We start from the raw sequence: 23,556 nt of genomic DNA, 5'->3' as shown, positions 1-23,556 counted from the left end.
TACGCAAACAAAACAACCTAACGCAAGCAATCAACTGGTGAAGTTGTGTGGTGATACAGTACCTGTTAGTTAAAATGTCTATCCTATTCACCTGCACGGTCTTGCCCTGTGATCCTGACTTGCCAGCACTGACACATACCTGACTAACAGCATTTAGCTGCTGGGTGCGATTTTAAATGCCACTCAGTCATTCGTCCTTGGAACTTCACATTTTTGCAGCGGTGTGTGAGTGCAGAGTTTAACTTCCACATTTTTGGATCCTCCTGCACGAGAATCCGGGGCTCCACACTCCCCCAATGTGACATATACTGTATATGATTTATGTGCCCTTACAAATGAATATGAGTCTGATGTCCAATGTGTGTGTGAAGGGTAAGGGGTCGCTCAGAGTGACGTGCCCACGGGGCTTCTGATATGAATTGTTTTAGCTTCATAGCTCATAGCCAATCCACTTTTATCAACCCCGCTGTGCAGCTCATAGCAGGTACAGTACAGAGACGCATGTCTTGAAATGAATCTGTTACTTCGCCAGATGACTCCCTTCCAGAGGTCAAGTTCAAGGTCAACAAAAATTCTGTCAAGACAAGAAACTTTTTTGTCCCCGAGGGGCAAATTCAAAGGCACATAGAGTTGTTGTCCACGAAATAGAAACAAGACAAAAAAAACCAAAACAACAACTGTACAAATTAAAATTAAAAACACACAGACCACTGCACAAATTAAAAAGAGATGCCAGCATCAGTGCAATGGTCCGAAAAAAACACACTTTCCAAGATATCTCCACTAATAACAGGTGAGGTCATGAAGAAGTCACAATGAGTCACGCACAGTTCAAAAAGGCATTTTTTTGGAGGTATCTAAATTAGGACTATAGACTGTACATGACTTAAAAAATCATTTATGATAATATGGTAGGAATGAAATCCTCACCATTGAAGGGCATTATTACAATATGAAAAAGGGAGCACTGCCTGATGTGAGAAACCATCGCCCCTCCGGTGCTTCTCATGAGTGTGTTTTTCCATCTCTTTTGTTCATTCTCTGCGACGTTCGCCTGACAACCTCAGTCCGTGGGAGGGCAAAATGCAGCACACAATTCAGCCTCTGGCAATGTCGGACTCATGATGTCGTGCAGCTCAGCTACAGCTGAGAGTGAACGCAGATCTGGTGATTTGAGTCTGGCCTCGCTGCGAATGCAAAGCTCCAAAAAAAGTTGCACGTGCAACTAAACTGAAACACTACACGGAGAGAAAAACAACGCTCGGAGAACAGACAGGCGGATTCATTTACCGCTGCAGAATTGTGATGCTCACAACTCGCAGCAGCGCAGCCGTGAGCCGCGTCTGCACCTGTGCGCTCTCAGCAGGAGGCATTCCCTCCTTTCTTTTTCGCGGATGTTCAGTTGCTTTTGACCTTTCGGATTCGAGGTCACATTCCTTTTGTTCGTCTATATCTCCGCGCCTCCAACAAGTCTGCGAGCACAGAAACAAACAAAAGCCAATTAGCAACGCGGGAGCGCGCCGCACACTGTTCAAACGCTTGCCTTTATGTTTTTCCTCTTTTTTCGTTTTCTCCGAGCCCGGGGCAGTCTGAGGAGAGCTCAAGTCCCGGGCTGCGGTGACGGCCCCTTCCAGCCCTGTCGGAACTTGTCGAACCGCAGCTATGAATCAGACAAAGCTAATACATAATCTCTGCAGGCACATGTACGTCCCTGGCACGGCACGCTGTATCCCCTCAGCACCTGGACTTAAAGCACTGAGACGTAGGCTCATTTTTTCAGATGGGGGCATAAAAGGGGGAGTGGGATTATATTTTGCACAAATTGTATGAGAGGTGAGTAAATCTCTACGGTCTTTATCTTTTATAAAATTTCAATCGAGGTTGGAAATGTTTTTGTGAAACGTTATCGACTAAAGTAGAGAAATTGAAATGAACTGTGATCGTAGTGTTTCACAGGTTGTCGCCTGTTCACCCGTGGTGCACATTTAAAACACCCGCCTCCGACTCTAACATGGTATTAAGAATCACAAATAACAGTTCAAAACTATGATGATATAGCGGGAGACTGTAATCAAACTTTATTGCTCTGCTGACAGACGCACAGGTTGGTCGAGAGCGTCGATAAAAACGCTGCAAAGAGTCTATATATATTATATTGAGGTATTAATTGCATCATAAACATTGATTTTATATATATTTAATTAGTCGTGACATTTAAACAATTTATGATCAATGAGATATAATTAAAGACCAAAAATTTGGGATTGTGTTTGATAGATCAGATCTGGTTGGTGGGTAAAGTGTCAGCAACATGACATACGGTTGCTGAAAGGTGAAAGGTAGGAGGAAAAAAGAAAGATCATGTTGTTATTAAAAAACACTGATGAAGCCGTGAGGGAAATAACTTACTGCCTGCTCAGACTACATTTGCCCGAACAAAGTAATTTGAAAAAACGATGTCACTGTCTCTTTAAAAAAATGTAGATAATATGGATCCATACCTGCTACGGCATTCATCTGCTGTTGTACTCCTGTATAATAGAACGATGTCTTACTGTTGAACCCTCCTGAATGCTGCAACACAGCGAGTATTTCATGTCGATTATTAATTGCGAGTGTAATTTGGAAACAGAAACATGTAACTTGCAGGGTTAATTTTACTCCGGCTGGGGGGCAACTAAAAGTGATCGTTGTCTGTCAGAAGTTTACACACGTCTACAGAGCAAACTGTCATAACGCACAAAGGACTTGATGTCCGTAGCTGCTCAGAGCAAAATCAAAGCCAAAGAAGTTTGCAGTTTATAGAGTATTCATGATGGCATGACGTTAACGTGATTATACCTGTATATGCGTTTGCTACGTCTGACATCCTTGTTTCAGGCTGAATATATTTGGAAACAAGCCTATAATTATCATGATTTTATGGAGGACTGATGTGTAAAATGTACCCCCCTTTTCGAGGGAACCTCTTGCATCTCATTTTAAAAAAATCATTTCAACAAATAGCAAGTGAATGCCCCACTGCATAGATGAGTTTGGTATTTATGTTATTATTATATTGTTTTACACCGGCCTCCCTGGGTCATTTTCAAATATATTTATGTAACAATAACTTCATAATTGTCAAACACTTTGTCGGCTGAAGTCGCTCAGAATGTCTGTGGTTAGAGGCAGCCGAGGCAGCCATTTTATAATGCACATAATGATTGATGGTTTAGATTAACCCAAAAAGTATTAGCAAATCTTCCTGTTCCACTCCCACAGTTACGTGACTACACATTCATCATTCCAATTTTCAACTGAGAGTGCCTCTGGACCCTTGTATTTCTCTGAGAGGAAGAATGTGCATTCATGACATTGTACAACCTCAATCATGTCACTGTGTCAAAGCATGTGCTCAGCACATTACTGCGAGAAGGTACAGTATTCTGAAGAGTGGATTTCACTGCGGTGAATGTTTTACAGTCACAAATGTTGCTCTAGAATGGAAACTTTGCCATACTCTGAATAAAATTAAAGCCCCAGTGTGTGATTTTTGCAATTTTCTGCCGGGACCTGGTGGTAAAGTTGCAAACCGCAACCAACTGAGCAACCGACAGGGGACAATTTATGGTGGCGCACCGCTGATTCCATTTCCGGTTTCCGGCAGCGCTGGAAATTCAACGCGACCGCGACGTATTCTGAGCCGTTTTGTGCAACAACCGTATTCAACGCGACGTAGCAAACATGGCGACTTTAGTTATGGACAATATATTTAATTTCTGTGAATAAGTTCTTCAAAATATAACCCGTGTGGCAACTGATTGAATTCTCTTGACAGTTGTGGTTTGTGTGTTTTCCAGCAAATAAAACGATGATGTGATTTGTATTTAAAGCTACCATGAGCTGCAGAGCTTAAAATCTGGACACGTTAGCTCCCACCAGTGGTAACGTGAGGAATGACACTGTAAGAGACATCGATGGAAGCTAACACCCCGACAGTGCACGCAAAAAATAGTTCAAGATAACATAAACATTACAAAAAATTTTCTCAAACGTTTGCATTTCAAAATGTGGCAGTTCATGTTGTTTTCATTTGTCATTTTTCTTTTTCAACCCCCTCTGGATTAAAATTACTTTCAGATTGAGGACATGCCTACAGGGTTACAGGATCTGCTACATCTTTATGGCGGCTGGGCGAAGATCTTATTTCATTTCCTCCAGCCATGACTGAGACCTCAGATCCTCATTCAGCCGAGTTTCTTTCTCGTGGGTCTTCTTTCTTTTTTTGTTCAAAGCCACGACACATTCATCAAGTGAACAATGAGCTCATGTCATTTCTATACAGCGCGTCGGCGAACCCTTCAAACCACTGATATGCTGGACTCTAAAGAGCACTTTTCCAAAAGAGACATGGCAACAAAGGAAATGAAATATGACCACAGAAAAATATAACTTGCTCAAAAGAAGTATGCAGATACTGCCTCGTGGGGTATAATAACACTCCAGCTCAGTGTAATGAAAATCTAGTTTTAGTCTTTCGAAAACTAACACAGTCTAAATATGCTCCGTTTTGTTTTCCTTTGCAACAGATAACATTGGATGGACAAGCTAACTACCGTCAGGACCGTGAGCTATGGAGGAGGCGCTGGAGCGAGCAGCAGAGGTAGGACGTTAAAGTGTTGGTCCGTAACTGCGGCTGGTCTCCACTGCAAACTGGCAGCGCAGTGATTCATACACTTATATTCCCCTTTTTGTGTCTTATTTTTCTCGACTAATGCATAACTTTACTTACTTTACCACTCCTACAGTGGCAACATGTGAAACACCATGTTGTATTGAGCGTAATGAGTTGGATCACACCCAAATGACTATACTGTCTATGCTACTGTGGTTCAGGAGTTTAGAGCGGGTCGTCAGCAAGGCACTTAACCCTACAGGCAATTTTCCATATATATATATATATATAGTAAATTTGCACAGGCTTGTCCCAAAACAAAGGAGTAAATGATGAAATAATACCCAGAGCACACTGTAAATGTCTTTAGTATGGAATATGTCTATGGTAGAAAAACTGTTCAAAATCAAACAAACCCCTTAACAGTGAAATGATAGAAGAACAGCAATTAGTTTCATAAATATCTATCTACCTATCCATCTATTTATCTATCTATCTATCTATCTATCTATCTATCTATCTATCTATCTATCTATCATCTATCTATCTATCTATCTATCTATCTATCTATCTATCTATCATCTATATATCTATCTATATATCTATCTATCTATCTATCTATATATCTATCTATCTATCTATCTATCTATCATCTATCTATCTATCTATCTATCTATCTATCTATCTATCTATCTATCTATCTATCTATCATCTATATATCTATCTATATATCTATCTATCTATCTATCTATCTATCTATCTATCTATCTATCATCTATATATCTATCTATATATCTATCTATCTATCTATCTATCTATCTATCTATCTATCTACCTATCTATCTATCTATCTATCTATCTATCTATCATCTATCTATCTATCTATCTATCTATCTATATATCTATCTATTTATCTATCTATCTATCTATCTATCTATCTACCTACCTACCTTGGGCAGGTGTGGATCAGGAGTGCTAGAAAAAATTGATAGAAAAAAGCGCAGTGAATAGCAGCGCTGTATGAATGTGTATGAATGGGTGAATGTGACTTTCCTGTAAATCGCTTTGAGTGGTCTATATGACTAGAAAAGCGTTATATAAATACAGTCCATTTACCTATCTATTAAATACATACACAATTTTGGATTTTGAACTTGAAAGCTGCACCAATCACCTGTAATATAGAAAGTGGTTAATGTGAGGATTATCACCCGGCATCTTTATCTTCAGCAAACTAATTGCCTTGGCTTCCTGGCTGTCGTGGGTTGGGTTCAGTCACATTGCCAGAAAGCAGCTGGTGGGAGTGGAAGAGCGGTGTTGTGCTCCGTGTCTCCTGGATGTGTAAACTGAAAACATCAGTGTTGTCTTCGCTGCTTGTTCTTGAAGCTCTTTTTTTGTTTTGTTTTGTTTTTTTTGGCAAGAAAGAACATCACCCCGAGCAGCTCCGGCGCCAAATATGTTTTATGTGCCTGTCATATATCGGTCTCATCTAAGACTGGAGGGATTTGAGAACAAGTTGAGGCACAGTACCAGGCAGGCGGAATTGTATCTGCGGAATGTCTTTTTAAAACGAGAACAAAATGTTAAACAGGTCAAACATCCATCAACTTTGACACGTCTGTCTTGTAGTTGGATTTTGGGGGATTAGATATTGGCCTTCATCCTTCTTGCTTTCTGAGATGAGAGTAAAAAAAAACAACAACTCAAGATTACATATTTAAAACCTTTTTCCTTTTTTCCCCCCAATCAAGGTGATCCGTCTCTGAGCGCGGGGGGCTCAGGTGGAAGAGCTGCGTCAGGAGGCTCCGCTGGCACCGGCGGCTCAGTTGGGATGTCGTCCGGCCGCTCCGGCGGCTCCGGAGGCGGCAGGGGCAGCGGGGGCGTCAGCATCACCACTGTAGGAGCGTCGTCTGCTGAAGGGTCAGCGGCCTCGGGGGGCTCCGGGGCGGGGTTCAGGGCTGCCGGAGGAGGAGGGGGGTCCTACGGCATGTCCTCTGGTCTCGCGAGCGGCGCCAGGGATGGAAAAAGAGACGGGGGACTCGTCGCTGTCTCCACGGTGACCAAGACCAGCTACAGTTCAGGTGGATCTGGGGAAGCGAAGAGAGGGTCGTCCTCTGCGGTCACCCATTCCCCTGCATTCAAGGAGAGGAAGAGCATGAGCGGCTTGGCGGCGGCTCTGCCAGACGTCTTCGACGGTTGGTGACTGGCGTGACAGATGTGTCACAGGGTTCTGGGGGAGGGAACGAGAAGCTCGAGGCTGATGTGATCTTTTTTGTTTTTGTGTCACCATGTTTCAGAAAGTTCCAGCCCGAACTCTTCTCCGGAGTACAACAGGAAGGAGTATGGTCGGTGCCAACTCCTTCTCTGAACAATGTGCAAATGATGTACAAGCGCCGTGTGCATCAGGAATGATTAAATTCATTTGAGGTCTTTTTTTCCCTCTCTTTTTGCAGGCACATCAATTGGAACTTCAAGTTCCGCCACCAGAGGGAGAGCTCAGAGCAGAGGTACCTCGAGGGATGGAGCACAAACGATACACATGCATCGCATATAATTACATAAGTTTCATCCCACGGTTGTTGTCATGGGGTAGATTGGTAAATAGAATAATTCACTAATCGTTGTTTCAGAGAGTGAGATCAGAGCCAGACTTCAGAGTGCCTCTCCTCCAGCAAGCTGTGAGTGGGACTCGTCGCCTTCCACGCACAGACACAATATGTTTATCAGAGGATCATTTAGTACGGCCGGCGTGTAACTGCTGTGCTTTGCAGGGACGGAGCTGGACGACGTGAAGCGCCTGCTGAGAGGAAACCACTCGACCAGCGCCAGCCCGGCCCAGTCCCCCAACAACACGCTGCCCATCCCCAGGAAGGCCAGTGTGGAGGCCTGGAGCACGGCCGAGAGCTCCGACACCACCACCACCACCACCACAGGTTCTACCAATCGGCTCTCACGTCTGTCATGTGAAAGGATGACCTGCCATGGCCACACTTAAGTTCCCCGTGTCTGGGCAAAAGAGCGGCTTATGAGTTTTGTTATTCTATATCCCAGCTGTAACCACAATCCTAGTATGTTTGCTGGACGGTCACTTTATTCCCACTTTACCTTCTGCACACACAGTATTTCTTTTCATCATTTAATCGGTGCCAAGTTTTTAAGCTTTTACATGATTATGTTCCCCTTTCCCATCATCCCTTTCAGACCAGTATGGCAGCATTTGGCCCGGAGGTGTGAGCAGCAGCTACAGTTACAACACCATCCCCAACAACCTGTCCACTACGACCTCCACTCTCTACCAGTCAGGTCAGTGGAAAACACATGGTTACAGTAAGACAGAGGAATAAATTACTGATATGCTTAGCTACAATGTTGCACTATTGTATCTAACAAGTTCACCCGTCGCAGGGTTAGACATCTTGGGAAAGTTGCAATGTTTTTTTTCTTCTCTCCCATCAAAATAAACAAGATCTATAAATAAAGATCCAAAGATATATATTTATTTTTTTTAGATCACAGGATTTTTTAAAACTTTAATAATAAAGTAAACCTTAACAAAATCCAAAGATATTGATAACTTTAGGTAAAAATGAAGAAAAAAAACAAGATCCAAAGATTTTGTTTACTTTGGAAAATAAAACGAAATGAGATTCAAATATATTGTTTACTTTGGTAAAAAACAAAAAACAAGATCCAAAGATCAATTTGGTAGATTTTACACCAAAAAACACCAAGATCCAAAGAGTTTATTTATTTTGGGAAATAAAACTCTGCTGATGCTTTTATTTTACAAATTTTAGAGCTACATGACACATGTGACATAAATTGAGCAAGCCATTAAATTAGGAAACGATTAAAAACTGTTTGAAAATGTATTTGTACCTGCTGGGCGAAGGGTATTTTAAGTAGATACAAATGTTTGAGGTTGGTATTTTTTTGGCCAGCTGTGACGAATAAGGCTGTTCTGCCCTGTCCAGGAGTTCAGAACAACCGGACGCTCAGCTCTCCCTATGTGAACAGTGGCTTCTCTGCCGGCAGCACAGGTGAGCCTCTTCCTGTCGTATCACAGGCCCAACCATCAGTCGGGTCGCATGTTGACTCTCTCTCCGTCTCGGTTCCAGTGTACGGCGTTCAGAACAATCTGGCCGGTACCGGCCCCACTGCTCTCTCTCCCACAGGAGCCAGCGCTCAAATAGGTAAGGCAGTCATACGTGTCCAGCCAATATCAATAATAACAACAACAACAACACCTCACTTCTGTCTGACAGAAAAACCCTGGATTCCGTTTGAACTAAATTAATACATAAATCCCGGCACATTTGCACCTTCATGTTAACATGTTCCTCTGCACACTACTGGTAACTGATTGTACTACGGCACTATTTCTTTATATTTATTATTCTTATTCTTTATATTTTTGCAATTCGTATATTTTTTACATTTGTTTGTGTATATATTGCATATATTTTGTGTGCTGTGTGAAATGTGCTGCTGTTACACCGGAATTTCCCAGCTTGAGCTAAATAAAGTAACTATCTATCTATCTTATTAAATGCTTATATCATATCAGTTGTGTTATTCGAAGATGTGTTTTTGTCTCCTCACAGTTTATGGCGTGCAGAAAAATGCGTCTGGCGCTGGAATAGGCACAACCACAGGTGAGACCTGAGGGGAGACGCGGCAATTTCAAAATAAAATGCATAAGAATGCATATACTTACTACATCGTAACAAAAATTGTTTCAAGACAAATGAACATGCCCCCAAAGAAACATAGATTATGACTGATATGTATATTCTATCGCTTGTTGAAACGTGGATGTGGTGCTGTCTGTGTCTGACAGTGAGACCCAGCAGTCCCACTGCTGACGAAGCCATGGGCAAAGACTTTAAGTTTGTGCTGATAGAGAAGGAGAACGCCCCCCTCAAGAAGGAGACGGAGAGGCTGGTCGTGACCAAAGACTCGGGGAAGCAGTTCATGTCTGCTGCGCCTGCGATGGCTTCTGGTAATACTACTGTAAATACTACAGAGAACTACAGACAGACTGCCCGGGGCCCAAGGGCGGGGGCCCTGTCCCATTGCTGCTGCCACGTTCACGACACGAGATATGTTTTTTAATCGGTTGGCTGAATTCTTCTGTCTTGTAGTGACCTACTCTGAAGACTCCCTGAAGAGAGAGAAGCAGAAGCTATCGACCAGCACAGTGGAGGAGGGAACAGAAGCCAAATGTAGCCTGAGATTCAACCAATCGCATTGATTTTATTAGACATCACATACTGTAACGCCTTCTGTTTGGCGTGCCATTAATTGCTGTTTTAATTTCTTAAAGCTTCAGCCCTGAAGGTTGCCACAAAAGACAAAGCCACATATGCAGGTAGTGTGACACTGCCCCAGTTTCACTTTTAGTCTTTTTTTTATTGTCACCTTCTCTTCTCTACCTCTGTATTTCCTGTTCAAATCCTGTCAGAACACAACCAGGAACTGGATTCACAAAATATTCTCATATTGCACAAGAATAACTTTTGAGAGCATTTATCTGAGTGTAAGTTTAGGTTTCGGTACAAGTGGACGGCTTGAGAACAAGTAAAATGTCAAGGGAATGCTTTGAGATTTGGGCGGAAATGCGTTTTTTTTCCCCCTTCTAATAAGTGACCGGCTATATATTTTGTCCTAAATGCCTCTGGGGTTCGTTTTAAGAGCCCGACAAACAAGTTGATTGGCTGATAATATTGAATGATATGAGCCGTGCACAAACATATCAACATCAGTGTTTATATGATATGATCCGATATGAAAACATTTATTTCACAGAATTAACAATTCAGACAAAAATATTTATTTATGTTAACAATTTAAATATATTTAACATATTAACATGTTAAAATATATATGCTTTTTCTTTGTTCAAGTTATATATATTTGGTTGTTTTGTGTTCACTGTATATTTATAATTATTTATAATAAATTTAAAATAATATAATAAATTTAAAATATCAAGCCTCAAAAACATTTTTGTCATAAGGTTTTGATAATGACATTTGGGGAATCATTGCCAATTTATTTTTCCCCTCCAACTGAGATTCAAAGAAATAATCCAGCACATGACCTCTCCAAAAAAATCTTGCATGTTTCACGTCACAGTTTTTGTTCCGATGATATAACGTCTTACTTACTGAGCATTGGAGGTGCTGGTGCCTTTGTACGACTCAATGTCAACTATTCTTGAAGAAAAATGTAGAACGCTAAGGAAAATGTAGGAACAATAAAAGCTAAAGTGACTAAGAGACTTTAAAATAAGTTGATAAATGCAAATTCTCCTACGTTTGAGTCTAATAGGTAAATTAGATGCGTTTTCCTGAGACCTTTTGTGAATCTGCTGCTGTTTGCATTCAGTCCAGTTTTCTTATCGTCTCTTGTATCTGAACCTTTTTTTTTTCTTCTTCTCAGAGATCAAAGAGGATGAGTCAGGATTTGGCTGCTTCTCCTGCTGTAGCTGGTGGAAGTGGCTGCTGGGCCTCCTGCTCAGCCTGCTCCTTCTCCTCGGACTCCTCTTTGGACTCATCGCTTTGGGTAGGGCCGGAAACCTCTCCGTTGTCCTCTTGCCCTACGACGAGGGCCATCGGAGGTGATCTTCCACATGTTCACTATCTTCTCTCGTGGTCCACAGCCGAAGAAGTGAAACGCCTCAAGAACCGCGTCGATGCTTTGGAAGCCATCACTGGCACCGCCTCTGCAAGGTCCAGTCGCTTGTCGGCCTCCTCGGGCGCCACCAACATCGTCGACCCGCTGGATTCCTTGTACTTTGACAGGAGTTCCTCTGGGTCCACCCTGACCCGCTCTGACAACACCATCAACCTGGGTGCTGCCGGGCCAGGGGGCGACGCAGGGAGCGGGCCGAGGCAGGACGGTGCTGCCCTGCAGAGAACTGTTCAGAATCTTGTCAGAGCTGAACTCCGCTCAGATGCTGTGAGAGGTAAGGACAGGGATCTCAGAGAAAGTTCACAGGTCAAACGAGTGGACATTTGAGTGTGGTTGATCACAACTGTTCTTCTACCTGCAGATACACTTAAAGGAGAGAGAGGAGAGCCAGGACCTAAAGGTACCTTTACACAAATCATAGAGCAATTAGGAAATTAGCCTGTGCCCAAAACGTTACCTGGGAGGTCATTAAAAAGTTGGTGAGAGCATCAACTGGTGTGCGGACATTTCTTGTCTTCTGGTTTCCGTCCAGTTTTTTCTGTCCAGCACCTAGTGCTTATCAAGTTTGGATGTACATGCTTTTGTGTACTCTCTACTGTAAGTATGGCTGCTTTTGTTTTTACAGGTGACTCAGGGGGACTAGGACAAAAAGGTAAGGTATTAATCACAACTGCACAAACGTAAAACATCAGAAGTGTGTGACATAAGTCTCAAGCTCTACAAATGGGAGACATCCACTAAAGATTGGCATTTTTTCAGGGGATGGCGGTTTCCCTGGTCTCCCAGGTAAGACTGCGAAATATGTTAATGTGTTGTGGCTTTTTTCTGACCCAGACAAACTCAAGACTCACTGCCTGTTCTGTCTGCCTCCCTCCACCCATGTATGTCATCACATTAGGTCCTCCCGGGCAGATGGGTCATCCAGGATTGGATGGGCCAAGAGGACCAAAGGGAAGTGCAGGTAATGTTGAGCATCAGTCGTTTTCCATTGCTTGTTTAGGTTGCGTAGAGACACTTGGAAAGAGGAACACTTGGGGTGTATTTGGATTGTCCTTCCTATCGTCTTTTCCTATCTACTACTCCTTGACCTCAATGGAAAACGTCATGGAAAGGTGTAAAGGAGGATTCAAACACCTTAAATGATGACGTGCGTCCCTTCTCGTTCATATTCACACTCATCTTCTTCTTCTACTTTGGATTCAATCGTCTATGTTCTTGCATGGCACGTTAAATATCGCTGCCGCAATGAATTGTGGGGCGTCTATTTCTCCTCCTATGAAGCTCCAGTGTACCCTATGCTAAAGGGGATAGGAAAGGAAGTATTGAAGCACCTTTCCTATGCATTTAGAGAATCTGAACAGCTCTTATCATGGCTGCCGATCAAATACTTCCGGGTCACTTCAAAATTTAGGTAACTTCCTTAGCAAATTTGAAAATTCGACTGCACCCATGGGCTAAGTATCCCCCCCCCCCCCCCCCCCCCCCCCCCCATTTTTGACCAGGTGAGCCGGGTTCCGAGGGTCCACCGGGACAACGGGGCCGGGAGGGAGTGATGGGCCCCCGCGGAGAGGCTGGACCGCCCGGTTTTGGAGCGAAAGGAGACAAAGGTAAAAAACAATGTCCTGTGTATCACGCAAGTTGAATCTTACTGGATATTACTGTTCTTTGATAATGAAACCCGGTTCTGACAGGATCTCAAGGTGACCAAGGACATCCCGGTCCCGCCGGTGCTACTGGACCTTACGGGCCAAAAGGTAGGGTCAAAGGTCGTGATGGAATTACAGGACAGAGCAGATCATACCAGGGTTTTTGTTTGTTTTAGACCATATACAAATAACTGTAAATCGCTAATAAAGCTGACACAGAAAACTCATGTTAGCAGATTGTACTTATCCCTAAAATTGATGGCCTCTATGTTTCCCTTCTTGGATTTAGGTGACATGGGAGGGCACGGTGCCTCAGGAAGCCCTGGTAAAGACGAAATTCTACATGAATTTAATATTTTTCTCCGTTTGGTATTCGGTGATGATTGGCAACAACATGTATTGAATATGTCTATTGTTTGTCTGCAGGGGCTACTGGTCAAAAAGGTTTCCAGGGTGAAGCAGGAGCGCCAGGGGCCAAGGGTACCTTTCAGGCTTTGTCTTGTTTTCATCACAATGATCCTCATACAGTAGAAAACTAGATTACACAGTCTGTCGAAGTTGACAATAAACAAGGATCAGACCATTATGTCTTTGCAAAAAAATGGATTAGTTGACTATTGTGTTGACAGAATAGGAATAAGAACGTTGACCTTTGTCAGTTTGGGACTAACCTTTTTACTGACTGTCTTTAATGCAGGTGACAGAGGAAGTCCAGGGGTGTCAGGAACCAAAGGAGAGCTCGGAGAGAGGGGACCGCGTGGACCGGCAGGTCAGTTATATCAGTCCTGCACAACATGAATAATAAAAGCTGCCGTCACAGCAGCCATTAAATATGAAAGTGGTAAAGATGAGAGTCACTTATTACTTTATGCTGCTCACAGACTCCAAGAGTCAACCATAGGCTTTAAAAGCAAAGAGAGAAATGTTCTTTTAGAATATTACAATTATTGTTGTGTTATTGTTATCAGCCATTAGGTATGTTAGCCATGTTAGCTTTCACTTGATGACCTTTGTCATATCAAGGTATAGAGTAAGAACTGGTTAGATGCTCATCAGCATAAATATTGCAGCCACCATCTTATTTTCCATGATATGGCCAGCAGTTTTTGGCTGATGTGGTTAATAGTCAGCAAACTTTAGACAGATATTCATTTGTAACATGTGAGTCCGTTTACTAAGTCTTCTCTACTTGTGCCTCACTGGTACAATAGGATTTCACTTCAATCATTATCCTGTTACTGTAGCTTGTTAGTTGCTGATGTTCAACAAAAGTTGTAAGTGTTATTGATATACTGTATATATTTGTTATCCTTTTGAGTCTTTGAATTGTCCTGCTTGTTCTTTGTGAAAAGCAGGCAACTTTGTGGCATCTTATAACCTGTGTAAGGTTATACCCATAAGTGTTTTTGATTCTAATAGCATGAATAACAGGAAATTATGAGTCTAATTTTCATTCAGATCTTTTGAAAAATAAGTTGCAACTCCTTAACAATGGGTTGTGATTTTTGACGAATCCTGTTTTCATGATTAAAAGGTGAACCAGGACAACCTGGACAACAAGGCCCAGCTGGACCAAAGGGAACTAAAGGGATTACAGGTGAGGAGAGAGCTTCACTGTTGTACTGAAATGAAACGCCAGTCAGCTGACTGGCTTCTCATGGTATCCTAAGATTTACCTACTTGGATTTTTTCTGACATGATGAACATCAGATGCTTTGAAATGCTGTAAGAGTGCCACAGGATTGATTTGTCATTGAAAGGAAACTCGGCAAAGAAAAGCCGTTCAGAGAGGAAAACAACGAGAAACAAAACATGAAGGCTGTTCATTTGAACAATTTGTCAAGGCTAGAGAGGTGGGACATGCAATGTCACTCCTGGAACATCTGCTATGACATGACAGTGAACGATCAAAGAAACGTTATCACTGCCGTTGTGTCCTGTGAACGAGAGTATCTGTGCATAAACTGCAGGTGAAGCAGGTACAATGGGACCTCCTGGTGTGAGAGGACCACCTGGACTTCCTGGAGATATTGGCCCCCCAGGTAACATAATACTAATTGGGTTGAAATCCTGAGGCACATTTTTATCTTATTATCAATTGATTGCATTGAAATTAAATCAATGTTTTGTTGTTGTTTTTTTCTCCAGGTACCCCTGGGATTCAAGGACCCCCAGGTATGAGAATACATACCAAAAATCAATGCTTTTACTCCTCTTGCAGATTACCATTTATGAATTTGAAAATCTGTTTTCTGATCAATTGCCACAGGCGTCGCTGGAAATCCAGGACACCCTGGTGCTAAAGGTATTGCCTTATTTCTTAACGAATGATTTCTCATGAAAAATTAACACTGCCATGGAAAGGTAACCCACTGGAAGCAAAAATAAAGCAGAATATATAATAATGATGATAATAGTTCCAATGAAAATAAATCACAGCATCAATACATGTACCTGCATCAATATCTGGTTTACTGACCATCTGCAAATAGATTCCCACCTGTTTGTTTGGGTACAACGTGTTCAAGAATATTTGTTACTTGATTAAGGCCTTAAAACAGAAGGGTTATAATTGTAAACTAAAAAAATCAAATAAAAGACATGAGATTTTTTAAAACACTTATATCTAATCAACCTATTGCTACAGGGGTTAATCATGCAATTTAACTTAACGTTGTCTTTCAGGTGAATCTGGTTCGCCTGGTAAAATCATCACTCCAAGTAAGAACTGCAGTACAGTAAAGTGTACAGTGTGTTAGTTTTTGAAGTATTGTACACTCTTATTGATCTTTGCCTCTTTCTTCATTGTTCCTAGTGGGCTCTGATACTGTGGCCATCCCTGGACCTCCGGGTCCCGCTGGGCCTCCGGGCCCTGCCGGGACCCCTGGTTTGTCTGGTCCCATTGGCCCTGCTGGTGTCCCAGGACAACCTGGTAAATCCAAAACTCTTGACACATATTAGGGAAGCTTAGATGCTCAGAAGATCAGATGAATGTGAGGATTGTTGATTGAAAACATTGCTGTTCCTGTGACCGGTACCTTGATTGAATCGTTTAGGTCCCAAGGGAGCACAAGGTGAGAAAGGAGAAGAGGGAGAGAGGGGAGAGAAAGGGAAAACTGGAGAGCCTGGCACCAGTGTCACAAGTTCAGAAGCTGTCAGTGCCACCCGGCGTGATAGTGAGTGTTCCTCTATTTCTTTAGTTACTGACTTTGGTACCATGTGGTGGTGGAAGTGTCAAGGTAACACCGTGTGAGACAGTAAAACATTCTGAAACTTCCTCTACGTTTCATTTCTCAGGACTTTCCTCAGCAGCAGGATGGCCTGGACCACCAGGACCTCCAGGTCCTCCTGGACAACCTGGACCTCAGGGTCCTTCAGGCACGTTGCATTGCTATATACCAATGGTATTCCCAAGCAAATTGTGATTTAGAGGCAACTAATGGTTATTCAAATGTTGCTGTCACTGTTGTGTAGGTGAGACAACACAAGGATCGCCAGGACGCAGAGGTCCTCCAGGAGAGCCAGGTAAATGTGGCATGACACGGACGGACAGATGGGCGGATAGATAGATGGATTATCTCTATACAGGATGATTTAAAGTGTAACTACACCTTTAAATGCACTAGAGGAGTGAGGGAGCAGGTAGTGTTTGAGGGAGACTGACTGACAATGTATCAAGCAGAACTTTGGAGTCTTTCTTATCTCACATTCTGGATGAGGATAGATGGTTTGAGCAGAAAAAACTCTCTCTCTCACTTGAAATTGATCTGTAGCTGTGTTCTGCGGGCCTCACAGGTGTTGGCTATCCTGGACCCCCAGGAGAGAAAGGAGAACCTGGCAGCTTTGTGCCCACATCAGGTTGGTGAAAGGAAGCTCATTTTTAGATTTACAGTAGGTTGACATCTGGACATTTGTCATATTTGGCATTTCTTCACTCCCTTGCCTTAGAGACCTTCTTTGCTGGACCACCTGGACCTCCAGGACCCCCAGGCCAAAAGGGTTCAGTAGGTGGGGGCAATGAATTAGATACTTCTGAAACTGTTGTCTGCGAGTTGCGAAATTTAGAAGATCACTTTCATCTTATGTTTCGTTCTTCTTAGGTGACAGAGGACCACAAGGTTACCAAGGTGAGAAATTTGTAAAAAAAAAAAATAAAAAAAAAATGCTGGCATCATTGTGATATGTTTTAATTTTTTGCAGCTTAATGAAACAAATGTTTGATTTGTATTGATTCAGGAGAACCAGGTCAACCAGGTCTTCCAGGGGAAGCAGCTGTTGGTATGTGAACAACTTGTAGACCAGGTGGATTTTTACATTTCTCATGACGATCCACTACAGAGGTACTCCGGTCTTATGTCAATTTATACTTAACTACTTAACTGAGCATCTAAGTGTGCAAAGTTTAAAGATAATTGGACAAATATATGGAGTTTGCTTGGTCTGCTTGCTAGATATTTCCATTTTCAATAATGAACCGTGAAGCACTTAAACCACACGCTCAATCAGGGTTTTGGTTTTTCACGTCAGGTTTCCCAGGTCAGCCTGGATCTCGGGGACCTCAGGGACCACAAGGCCCCAGTGGCGCTCAGGGTCTGTCTTTCCTCATGTTTTATTTTATCAGTCAGCAAATACAGGAGTTTGTGTCACACTACATGTATTTGTTTGTTCCCCTCAGGTGATACAGGAGTCCCTGGAGCGCCGGGGATCCCGGGAGGCTCTGGTGGTAAGACCATCCTAAATACCATATAATTTCAATTTCATCAAGATAGTGATAGAAAATAATAATCCTCACTAATCCTGCAGGATTAGTAAGGCCTGCGGGGGTTTTGATCTAGCCATTCTAACTGACAAACACACTAAAGACACCTTTCGACTACGCAAACTTGTAGTTTGCTCGGGGCAACTCTCGATGAGAGTTGGTAGTACTCAACTATATTGATCAATAAAAATAACAACAAAACGACGAGGTGAAAGATGCCAAATTTCAAACGTTGATTTTCATTGGGACCAGCAGTTCCCCTATAATCTTTCACATAACAGGAAGTCATTTGATCAAAAAAATACTGCATACTGGACTCATTTAATATTAATGGTCGAGTGTGTGGATTTAGGGAATCTATTGGCAGTAATATTAATAATTATGTTTTCATTTTGTTTTTCTGCATGTACATGAGATTTTTGTTTGGGAATTTGTGTTATTTAAGTAGGTAGTCCTGGACCAACTGATGTGGGCCAGGTCATTGCAGAGTACCTTCAAAGTAAGCTGTGCCCCTGTGCTTCCTTTTTACGTTGGTTTACAGTGTGTAACACCACATAGAAGTGAAACAAAGACCTGAGTCAAGTGATGAGATAAAATTGTCTTGACATCCAGGCGGTTCCATTAGGGAGTATCTGGCCGGACCTCCAGGGCCCCCTGGGCCTGCGGGAGCCCCAGGGAACACAGGGGACGGGCTGGTGGACGATGTGACCAACCGAGTCGTCGCCTACATCCAGGGTATGATCTTTTACAAATGACTATCGCACAGGATCGATTGTTTTCATGACAGTTGTGTCAACCTCTGTTTGGCCTTTACCTACCATATCCAGGCTCAGGTAGAGGATACGACGGGACACATGGGACACCTGGACCTCCTGGGCCTCCCGGTCCTCCGGGGGCCCCAGGGACCACACAGGGCACAGATGGGCTGGTGGACGATGTGGCCAGTCGAGTCGTCGCATACATCCAGAGTATGATCTTTTACACAATTGCACAAATGATACATTGATTATTACACAGTATCAACTGTTCTTGTAACAGTAGTGACAGCCTCTGTATGAACCTTTACCTTCCGTATTCAGGTTCAGGTGGCGGATACGACAGGACTCCTGGCCCCCCTGGTCCTCCGGGTCCACCCGGCGCCATCTCTGTCAATGACATAATCAACATTTTACAACGTAAGTTTCATTAAGTTCAAAATTCCCAAAATTTCTCACAGGTGGCGAACACTGCATGGGATAGAAGCTTGATATATCATTTACTGAATGGCACAATAAATGTAAATCATTCATCATTTTGTATAGGGATTTTAAAAATTTGAACCAGCCACACTCTACGTTAGGGTCATTATGTATATGAATGTGCTGAATTAGTTGGTCGCCATTACAGGGACATCTATTTACCCGATGTTCTCAAAATCTTGCCTTCGTATCTAGTTCTCGAGAGCAAATAGTAATACTGTGAATTATCTGTGTCCAGGAGAAGATGTGAGGAGGTATGTTGCGGGTCCTCCCGGTCCGCCGGGACCCCCTGGAGATCTTGGTCTTGGAAGCCCCAGCTTTAACACGCAGGAGGTGGCTGAACGGGTGCTCAGCTTTCTGGCCGGTGAGGAGGGTTACAGGAGCGCCAACTAGGTGACCTATTTAAAATGTGGTCTGTTGAGAGAACATGTGGAACTGACTCTGGGTCTTGTCCGTCATCAGACAAGGGGGTAGTAGGTGTCCCTGGACCCCAGGGACCCCCTGGGCCTCCTGGTCATCCTGGAAGCTTATCAAGTAAGAGACACAATAACAAAAAACAGTAACCAATTAAAGCCGCCAGTAGAATGCAGTATTGAACTCATAGTGTTAATGCTAATGTAGATTACATGTTATTAAGTACATACAGTAGATCATATAGCTTTCTTAACCTAACACATGTTCACATTTCATTATCTGACTAGCCGGGTATCAAGCGGTTGTTGGCCCTCAGGGGCCTCCTGGTCCTCCAGGTGTCCCTGGTCTACAAGGCCCTGCAGGACCACCTGGCCCACCAGGATTGGGGAACTACATCAGCTCAGACATCCATGACTACCTGCAGAGTGAGTTTGACAAAAAAAAAAACTCAACTGTTGTAGTTCACAGGTGAAGTTATTTGAGAAAAATACATACGCGCGTATTTTCATCCACTTCTTCTATTGCTTCCCAAAGGCGTCACCTTCAGAGGCTCTCCGGGGCCCCCTGGTCCCCCTGGACCTGAGGGCCCCCCTGGTAAAATGCGGGGACTGGTTTCCTATGCTGAGCAGGCCAACAGAGAGTCGATCACAGCAGAGCGACAAGGTTTCGATGGTGAGTTTAACCTTTTAAAATACACTGTCCTACAGTACCAGTGGGACGCTTTGGCCTTCGTAGTTCTACTTTACGTACGTTTTAGTCTCGGTTAGAAATGTAAAGGGCTACTTATGAAGCACAAAAACTAGAGTGTCTGTTAAAGGAATATTCCACCAATCTTTATATGTAGAAAATGTCCATTAAGTTTGGAATGAAGGCGTCTTGAGACTCAGTTTGAGCTAATTTTGTGTCCTAGATATGTTCAAGGCCATGAGTATGGCGTAAAGCTAATGACATAAGTTCTGGGGAAGGATATTCAGAAAACATGGTTATGTCTTGTACTCTCCGCTACATTTTTAGTTTATACACTTGTACCATATACTCTGCATTAGAGTCACATATAAGGTTGTGACTCATGTTGTATTGTCTCCAGGTGGTGCTGTTAGAGGAGCTATGTTAGGACATCCTGGTCTGCCAGGCCCTCCCGGACCCCCGGGACACAAGGGAGAGCCAGGTGCGTCTGGAGCCGGAGCCGGAGCCTGGAACCTGGATTCTGCCGACTACTCCACTATGGCTGTCAGAGTAACTGACTACATCAAATGTAGGTGGCGATTAGTCAAGAACCACGCAAAAAAAATTACAAAATTCAGCTTGATTCCATCAACATTGACTCTGTTCTACTTATTATTATGTATTATTTATATATATAATTTGATTCTCATTTAACATGTGATGCTGTGATGTCTGATACTAAGGCAGCTTTTCTAGTCAAAGCTGATTAAGCGTTATAAGAAAATGTAGCTTTACCAAGCAGGACCGACCATGGGGACACTGCAGATTATCCATCCGAATGATCTGCTTAGAGAAACAGGAGAAAGCATTTCACATTGTAAACTCTACTGTCCTCCATATGCAGCCCATGGTCTGCTCCGTGATGTTTTGAGAGATTCTGAACGAGTTGTCCAAGGACCCCCTGGACCTCCTGGACTTCCAGGAATACCTGGACAAAGCCAGTGGGTTAGCTCCCGGGAAAATGTCGTGGATGTAGTGGAATATCTCAAATGTAAGTTGATGTCACCGCTTTGGTCAAAAACTGAATCCCTGTCCATGCCCAACCATCTGCTACAGATCTGGTGGAGGGCAGATAGTACAGTATCAGAAGGAAGATGCTGGTCGTCTTCAAAGCTTAGTGATATAAGCATCGACCTTTTAGTTTCTACTGAAAACTTACTCTGCTGCTGAAGGTTGAAAGAGTCTTCCAGTCTCCTCCAGTCTGACGACTTTCAATTTTCTTGGGATTTGCGTCAACCTGTGGCGACCAAGCTTCACTCGCGTCACCCAGTGTTCTCACGTTTGCAGCTCGCGGTGTGCTGCACGACATCGTGAGGGAGCACAACAGTCGCATCTTCCAGGGCCCTCAAGGACCGCCCGGCCCCCCAGGTCCCCCAGGATACAGCCGGCCGTTTGGTTCCTATGGAAATGCCACGGCCCTGCTGGAATATATCAAAAGTGAGCACTGCGATGTTATACAATAAATCATGAATTAAACGCAACTGTTAGGAGGTGCACTTTTCACCATCCCATCTCTTATTTTCCAGCGCACGGCCTGCTTCATGACACCAAGGGGAGTCACGGTGAACGTGTGGTCCAAGGACCACCTGGACCGGCTGGTCCTCCCGGTCCCCCGGGATACAGCCGAGTGTTTGGTTCCCACGCGAATGTCACGGATCTGGTGGAGTACATCAAAAGTAAAGATGCATTTAACAACAAATACATCCATGTTATCAATATAACAAACAACTACATAGAAGCTATTAAAAAAGAGAAAGAAAAAAAATTCAGAAAATGATCATTTGTCCTTCACAGCTCATGGAGCCATTGTAGGACAACCTGGGAGACCAGGGCAGAAAGGAGACGTGGGTTACCCAGGCCTAAATGGAGAGAGAGGTACATCTTATAGGATTGGAATACTGTAAAAAAAAAAAAAAGATCATTAATCATTACTTCATATTTAATGGATAGTTTTTAATCATGACTGAGGGTGGAGGCGGCTCAGGAGAGCGCCTCCAGTGGCACCAGGTATTGCTTGACCTCAAGTGGAAAATGTCATGAGGTCAAGGAAAGGTGTAAAGGAGGACTCGTGGGACTTAGGAAAAGCCGACAGCGCCGCTCAGAGAGTCCGACTCGACTTTTACTAAACCACGTCATTGTGCGAGGGCGGATGTTACTGACATGCCGCTGCCGTGGTGAAACTACGAAAAATTTCTGAAGCTGGACCACGAAAAACACAAATCAGATTCACCATCGCCTTTAGCACAGGGTACACTGGACCTTCCTACGCGAAAGGGAAAGGAGAAATAGACTCCCCGCAATTCATTGCACCCCGGCGGACGCACGTCGCATAATGACGCTGTTTAGTGAAAGTCGAGGCGGCTTCTCAGAGCACGGCCGCCGGGGCTTGTCCTACGTCCCATGAGTCCTCCTTCACAGCTCTCCTTGACCTCGTGACGTTTTCCACTGAGGTCAAGGAATAGCAGAGAGGAGGGACAGTTCGACGGCACCCTTCCTAAGCCAAGTTGACAGGTCGACCGTACACGTTCTCCTGTGTCTCTCCTCCTCTGGAAGCTTCTTCACAGGCTTTTCAACCAGAGGACTGATTAGACAGTCGACTTTTTTTCCACAAATTCAAGAGTGGGATTTATGTTTATCGCGGTTCAATCAAACCGCGGCAGTCGGCCGAGGCTCCATGTCAAGTATGCTGGCTTTGCCTAACATTAGTCCATAGTGGACATCTTTTCACAACTCTTGTCTGTCTGGACGCAGGTGAACGCGGGCTCCGTGGACCTCAGGGACCCAAAGGACAAAAGGGAGACCGAGGTCAGTTGTTATTTCAGCTCAACAAGATTGTTGACGATTAGTCACAATATTCAGTCCCAGGAACCGATGGCAAAGTGAGAAGATGCAGTTGTAGTTTTTAGATAAGAACGCACACTGATCTGGTGCAATCATCACCAGAGTTTGAATTTGTCATCGACCAGGGCACGTCGTGTTAAATCAAAGCCTTTTTGTTTTGTTTTCAGGAGAAGTCCCCATGATGACTAAGAGGCGGAGGAGGAGGGATGTTGGCGTCTGAGAGACACGTCCGAAAATTTGGAGTCCAATCTGTGAGCTTCACATGCTCTTAAGAGTTGTGTGTGCATAATGACGGTACATACAACCGGATGCAAGCTCGCCAGTTGATCTGCTTTTGGTAGGGATGCGATTGTACTTTCATATCCACAAACATCTGCTGTTCAGATTTGTATTTGTGAAACCAGAGATTTGAGCATAGCCTTGAATTGGCTTGTCAAATACGCTGTATCGAGTGGTATTATAGACATTGTTTATCGGGTGGGACTGAATAAAGGGTTGACTTTCTCACCTCCACCGAGGAGGTTATATTTTTTATCTGCGTCTGTTTGTCTCTTAGTCAGTTCAAGTAGCAGGATTACA

General features: G+C 43.5%; 1 protein-coding gene across 2 annotated transcripts; it reads left to right on the top strand.

The window, feature by feature from the left end:
* The first annotated feature begins 1,675 nt into the window (after nt 1–1,675).
* LOC118313101 (collagen alpha-1(XVII) chain) lies at nt 1,676–23,509 on the top strand. 2 transcript variants are annotated; one of them, XM_035638354.2, is made up of 55 exons: nt 1,676–1,833; nt 4,572–4,645; nt 6,409–6,852; nt 6,955–7,002; nt 7,111–7,164; nt 7,288–7,335; nt 7,429–7,590; nt 7,859–7,960; nt 8,632–8,697; nt 8,776–8,850; nt 9,262–9,312; nt 9,498–9,659; nt 9,802–9,882; nt 9,984–10,028; nt 11,102–11,224; nt 11,322–11,627; nt 11,715–11,753; nt 11,979–12,005; nt 12,113–12,139; nt 12,252–12,314; nt 12,856–12,960; nt 13,045–13,107; nt 13,289–13,324; nt 13,426–13,479; nt 13,697–13,768; nt 14,534–14,596; nt 14,970–15,041; nt 15,148–15,174; nt 15,269–15,304; nt 15,685–15,720; nt 15,815–15,931; nt 16,056–16,175; nt 16,297–16,377; nt 16,474–16,524; nt 16,795–16,857; nt 16,948–17,007; nt 17,100–17,126; nt 17,236–17,277; nt 17,527–17,589; nt 17,675–17,722; nt 18,207–18,257; nt 18,371–18,493; nt 18,586–18,726; nt 18,838–18,933; nt 19,235–19,360; nt 19,459–19,530; nt 19,698–19,835; nt 19,945–20,082; nt 20,498–20,665; nt 20,981–21,127; nt 21,424–21,573; nt 21,663–21,812; nt 21,931–22,011; nt 22,888–22,941; nt 23,145–23,509. In XM_035638354.2, exons 2-55 carry the CDS (start codon nt 4,582–4,584, stop codon nt 23,195–23,197), a joined length of 4,911 nt encoding a protein of 1,636 aa, XP_035494247.2. In that variant the 5' UTR covers nt 1,676–1,833; nt 4,572–4,581; the 3' UTR covers nt 23,198–23,509. The 2 variants fall into 2 exon arrangements, with proteins under 2 accessions (XP_035494247.2, XP_035494246.2); XM_035638353.2 differs by having other exon boundaries at nt 1,677–1,833; nt 18,204–18,257.
* Nucleotides 23,510–23,556: the final 47 nt, after the last annotated feature.

Source organism: Scophthalmus maximus, chromosome 8, assembly GCF_022379125.1.
Source record: "Scophthalmus maximus strain ysfricsl-2021 chromosome 8, ASM2237912v1, whole genome shotgun sequence".
Lineage (NCBI taxonomy): Eukaryota > Metazoa > Chordata > Actinopteri > Pleuronectiformes > Scophthalmidae > Scophthalmus > Scophthalmus maximus.
The sequence above is the reverse complement of the archived record's forward strand: the minus strand, read 5'-3'. Positions and strand labels throughout refer to the sequence as shown.